This window comes from Octopus bimaculoides, chromosome 20, assembly GCF_001194135.2.
Source record: "Octopus bimaculoides isolate UCB-OBI-ISO-001 chromosome 20, ASM119413v2, whole genome shotgun sequence".
Classification (NCBI taxonomy): Eukaryota; Metazoa; Mollusca; class Cephalopoda; order Octopoda; family Octopodidae; genus Octopus; species Octopus bimaculoides.
In genome coordinates this window covers 44,366,000-44,371,823 of record NC_069000.1, presented here as the reverse complement: position 1 = coordinate 44,371,823, position 5,824 = coordinate 44,366,000, and the positions used below count along the sequence as shown (strand labels likewise).

General features: G+C 36.7%; 1 protein-coding gene across 1 annotated transcript in view; it reads right to left on the bottom strand.

Annotated features, from left to right (window-relative positions):
- LOC106870076 (sialin) overlaps positions 1-5,824 on the bottom strand; it is a 151,859-nt gene that overhangs the window by 6,789 nt on the left and 139,246 nt on the right. Inside the window, exons 11-13 of the mRNA XM_014916053.2 lie at positions 4,752-4,884; positions 1,881-2,026; positions 1,613-1,705 (exon numbers count right to left, since the gene is read on the bottom strand). Of these exons, the coding sequence (XP_014771539.1) occupies positions 1,613-1,705; positions 1,881-2,026; positions 4,752-4,884 (372 nt within the window). The remainder of the gene's footprint in view (positions 1-1,612; positions 1,706-1,880; positions 2,027-4,751; positions 4,885-5,824) is intronic.

The window sequence follows — 5,824 nt, the reverse complement described above, 5'->3', positions numbered from 1 at the left end:
AGCGGTACTGGAAATTAATAGTTATCGCCAAGCCAACATATATATATATGTGTGTGTGTGTGTGTGTGTGTGTGTGTATGTATGTATGTAACAACTACACAGGAGGTCCTGTACATACCATCCACTCACCCATCCTGCTGTAATTGCTATGGTAACTATGGTTACTGTGGATACAATCAGATAAGCAATCAACACGGCCATTTAATATGGAGGGCAATCTACTGATCTAAGATGGCTTACACTCACACACACACACATGCAGATACTTATATGTGCACACACACACACACACACACACATGCACACATGAATAATATATTTATATAAATAATGTATATATATTTATAACGATACATACCTGTATAAATACACAAACACACATAAACACACACATATTAATATATATATGTACATATATGTGCGTGAGTGTGTGTATATACATATATATATATATATATATTCATGCACACACACATATACATGCATATGCATACACACATAGATATGTGTATACGCACACACGTTCATGCATACACACATGCACACACTTAATGCAATGTTTTTTGTGTGTGTATGTGTGTTCATTAATTCACCTGGAAATGTCTACTGCAGAAAGAAAAAAAGTCTCATTTACCTTGGCAACAACCAGATATATTTCTTTACAAAAAAAAAAGAAAAAAAAAAAGAAGAAAGAATGCTTTGCCTCACTGATTGTAGATAAATGAGTTTAATTATGGATAATTGATTAATTAGGTGGAGATATATTAATCTTAATGAATTATTTTCCAGTTGAGAGTCATGGAACATATTCCAGTCTGTATGATTGTGTGTGTGTGTGTGTGTGTGTGTGCGTGTACATGTATATATGTATAAATGCATGCATATATCTATATGTATGTGTATATATATATATATATATATATACACACGAGGGTGAGTCAAAAAGTAATGCCATTTTGTTTAGGACAGGTGTAATTACCAACACACGAACATGTGTCATATATGAAAATGAAGCTGGTCCTCTGTGGATCACATCCCTACTTCTCAACATAGTCACCGTTTCTCTCAATAGCAATGTTCCAATTTTTAATGAGAGCATGTATCTCTGCCCCGTAAAATTCTGTTGAGTGTTTTTTGAGCCATTTCTTCACTACAGTTTTCACTTCCTCGTCACTGGACTATCATCTCTTTGGCCCCATGAAAGAGAGGGTTTGAGAGGCAAACATTATTCCAGTGATGAGGAAGTGAAAAATTGTAGTAAAGAAGTGGCTCAAAGAACAGTCAACAGAATATTTTTTCCCCATCCTTATGACTTAGCAGTTCAACTAAAAAAACCAATAGAAAAAGTACCAAGCTTAAAGAAAAACTGAGTATTAGGATCAATTTGTTTGACTAGAACCCTTCAAGGTGGTGCCCCAGCATGGCCACAGTCCAACGACTGGAACAAGTAACAGATAAAGGATATAAGATGGAAGGTGTGTGTGTATGTGTGTGCACATGCATCTATGTGTTCCTATATGCATACATTTATGAGTGCGGGTTTGCAAGGTGTACATGCCTCTAAACATGATTGCGAACAATGTTAATGTTTGGTTATGCTTGACTGACTTACCTGGTGTGAAACAACATGACCCGTGATACTTGGACTGATGATACCTGGGAGGGTGGCAAATGTGTTGGACACACCCATCAAGATACTGGCATACTAAAGAGAGAGAAAAAAAAGTATATATATACACATACATACATATATCTACACATTTTTATATATATATATATATATATATATATATATATATAACAGTGAATCCTCCTGCCCTCACCCCACTCAGTAACCACAAAAACAACAACAGCAATCGTAGCAAAGATCTTTGTCTCACCTGAGGTGCAATGTCCAGGTGGTTGACACTGAACCCAGCCCATGCAAAGCCACCAATGCCAACACCAACTGTGATGCAAGTAACAGCAGCCTCCCTTGTCATTAAGTATCCAGCTACTGTCATCATGATGGCTTGAGCCACAAATGCTGCAGAAAAAGAGAAAGCAAACAAACACCCAGTGTGATAATGCAGACACAAAAATATGCTTTGTTGTAGAAATCAGCTGCCGTCTGGACACTAATGTGGTCAGAGAAATATAAGAGAAAGAGGACATCTGGGGACCATTAGTAAGGGATTTGCAAATCCAGTACCTAGCTTTATATCTATTATTGTTGGAGCAACAAGATACATACCAGCTCATCTGGAGCAAAATACGGCTGGACCTGGGTTCTTGGGGAACAAATGAAAATCCTTAACATGGCAGTCCTGGTTTAGGATGAATATTGCTGTAATTTTGCCCCAGGAGACATCGTCTCCAGTTGGTTATATGACACAATCTGTGTCCTTATATTTCAAACAATTTTTCTCTGCTGATGAAGAGAAATAACCCAGAAATCGTGATACACAGATAGTGGTTTGAGCTGAGTGGGGGTGCTAGATTCCCTTGTTCGAAAATATAAGGACACAGAGTGTGTCTTATAGCCAGCTGGAGACTATGTCTCCTGGGGTTAAATTACAGCAGCATTAGTCCTAAACCAGGACTGCCATATTATATTGGCAAACAATCTTTACTCCAAACTGAAATTGGATTTCACTTGGATAAAGAAATGAGATTGGCTCTATGTCTGTTACAGAATTTAACTCATTCATTACATATTTCTAATGAAATACATTTCCTTCATTTCAATTATTTTGAAATTAATGAAGAAATAAATAAAATACCTTTACCATAATTTGAACTGGTGTTTGGGACATAATTTAGCCTGGAATTCTGATGGATTTTTCGCAAACATCTTGCAGATGCAAGTGCTGCCAGTTGAAAGCTGAACATACCAGATGCTAGCAAGCTTATGGGATTACCAGGAGAAGTGGTTTTAACTTAGATCACTTTAACCCTTTTGTTACCATATTTCTGTGCAAATGCAGTGCTTTTCTTGAAATTAATTTTGAAAATATTGAAGAATTTAATAAAAAAGTTGTCATTATTAAGCTGGTATTTGGAAGATAAATTGATATAAAATTGTGATGAAAAGCTTTAATTTAGATAACTTTAAAGCAGGAAATTTAGGCCATAGAATCACAGACAATTCCGGGTGGGTTGAAGAATTGCTGCCTTCTTATGATGTTGAATTCATGAATGAAGATGTTGTTCAGATGGAATAGCAACAAGTTTTTCAAAAATCAAATACTGAAAAAAAAGAGCTTTATCGGCAAAGAAGTTCATAAAAGAAAAAAAAAGGGAAAACGCAATGGTTTTTTTTTTTGTTTTTTGGTGATTGGAAAAATGCAAAACAGAAATCAATGGATAGAGATCAATGAATGGAATCAATAATATTTTGATCGTGCAATGAAATTTCGTTGTAATTAGATGTCATAAACGAATGTGTGAACAACAGAAGACAGTCCCTTCAAAACAAACCTCCATTTTAGAATTATTTTACATTAATTTTTATGAACGTTTGTGGATTTCAATAAACATTTTTAATTGGGTTTATTATTTTTTTACAACTTTGTTGATACAAACTAGGTTTTTATGTTAAATGTTGCAGCTAAACATGGTTCTGCTACAATGTCATGGCATTCTGCTAATGTAGGCAACATTTGTAAATTTTACATGCTATCTACTTTCAGTTTAATGTGGTTTTCTCATATCTTAATGTTCTGTTTTGAAAATATCTGCTTCCAAGTTCTGCATTTGGTTCCACTGTGAGGCATCTTGGGTAAGTATCTTGGATGGTTTGACAGTTGGTGAGTCAGAGGATGGTGCCAAACTCCAATGCCTGCTTTGGTATGGGTTCTATAGCTGGATGTCCTTCCTAATGCCAATCACTTTACATAGTGTACTGGGTGCTTTTTGTGTGGTACAAGCACAAGTAACTTGCCAGGTGAGGGTCTCTCAATTTAGAGGGGAGTAGTATAATCTCTGAACAGATTATGCTCAGAAAAATGAATTTAATATTTAATTAATTTCACTGTATATAATTGAAACAGCTGTAAGGGATAATGATTGATTTGTTGTTGATAATAAACTCTTATTAACTTCACAGTCTCCATTTTCTTCTTCCTTTATACTAAAATAATCTACAGGTTTTTATATACACACCTATTATTTTAAGGAAATCAATTCCCCCCCAAAATATTAGGTATTGAACCAATATTTCCTTGGATGACACCATCCCTTCATGAGGCTAACACAACCTCTAATCGAATTCTATTTTATATATATATATATGAACTTGTTACCAGTTCAAATATGTTTGAAGCATATTCAACTTCACAAGAAAGCCATTCACTATTTTGTCATGGAGAGAATTTCTCACCACAGACAAAAGGTTGTAACCACACTGAGTCAGTTTGCAGCTCCCACTAGCCTGACTGTTCGATGCATGCATTTCAGAGTGGTTATCTCCTCTTCAGCAACAGATACTGGAAAAATAGATGCTAAAAACTGACAAGAGAGACAGGTCCATCACTACTTAATACTGTCACCCTGTAATTTTATGTGTGTGTGTGTGTGTGTCTGCTCTGGTCTAACAACAGTCCAGCTTTATTTATCCATTCTCATTTGCAGGCATAATGTATCTAGGACTCCATCATCTAATGTCGAAGTGAAGAACCCAAATGCAAATAGGCTTTAGATCAAAGACAGGTGAGTTATGGTTGAGGTACAGTGGCTTTCTGTCACAGTATGAGGTGGGGGTCTTATCTTACCTGAACAGGTGAACAGTTTACGTGTAACGGTTGTTGATAAAGTTGTAGTGGACCTAAGGAAATCAGCCAGTTGGCCAGCTCCCAGTACAACGAACCCCATCACTAGGTAAGGAAGGGCTGCAATGAAACCAGTCTACAACGAGAAAATAATAATAATAATAATAATGATAATAATAACAACAACAAGAACAATGATGATGATGATGATGATGATGATGATAATGATGATGATGATGATGATAATGATGATGATGATGATGATGATGGTTTCACATTCTGGCTCAAGGCCAGCAGTTTTTGAGGGGAAGGGCAAGTCAAAGTACATCAACCCCAGTACTTGACTGGTATTCCTTTTATTGACCACATGAATGGCAAAGCTGACTTCAGCGGAATTTGAACTCAAAACTTAAAGAGAGAAGAAACGCCATTAAACATTTTGTTTGGTGTTCTAATTATTCAGCCAGCTTTCCACCTTAATAACAACAACAACAATAATCCTTTCTGCTATAAGACACAAGGCCTGAAATTCTGAGGGAGGGGACTAGTTGATTACATCGACCCCAGTGTTCAACTGGTACCTAATTCCTTGTACGATCCTCAGAGAGATTTCTTTGAAATTGGAGTGATTTCTGACCCCTCAACCTGAGAATAAATTATGTTAATTATAATGTTAATCATAGGTGCAAATATGGCTGTGTGGTAAGAAGTTTGTTTCCCAGCTACATGCTTCCAGGTTCAGTCCCACTGCATGGCACTTTGGACAAGTGTATTCTACCGTAGCCTCAGGCTAACAAAGGTCTTGAGGGTAGATTAGGGTGACAGAAACTGAAAGAAGCCCAGTCTCTCTCTCTCTCTCTCTATATATATATATATATCATCATCATCATCATCATCATCGTCTTTTAACGTCCGCTTTCCATGCTAGCATGGGTTGGACGATTTGACTGAGGACTGGTGAAACCGGATGGCAACACCAGGCTCCAATCTAATTTGGCAGAGTTTTTACAGCTGGATGCCCTTCCTAACGCCAACCACTCAGAGAGTGTAGTGGGTGCTTTTACGTGTCACCCGCA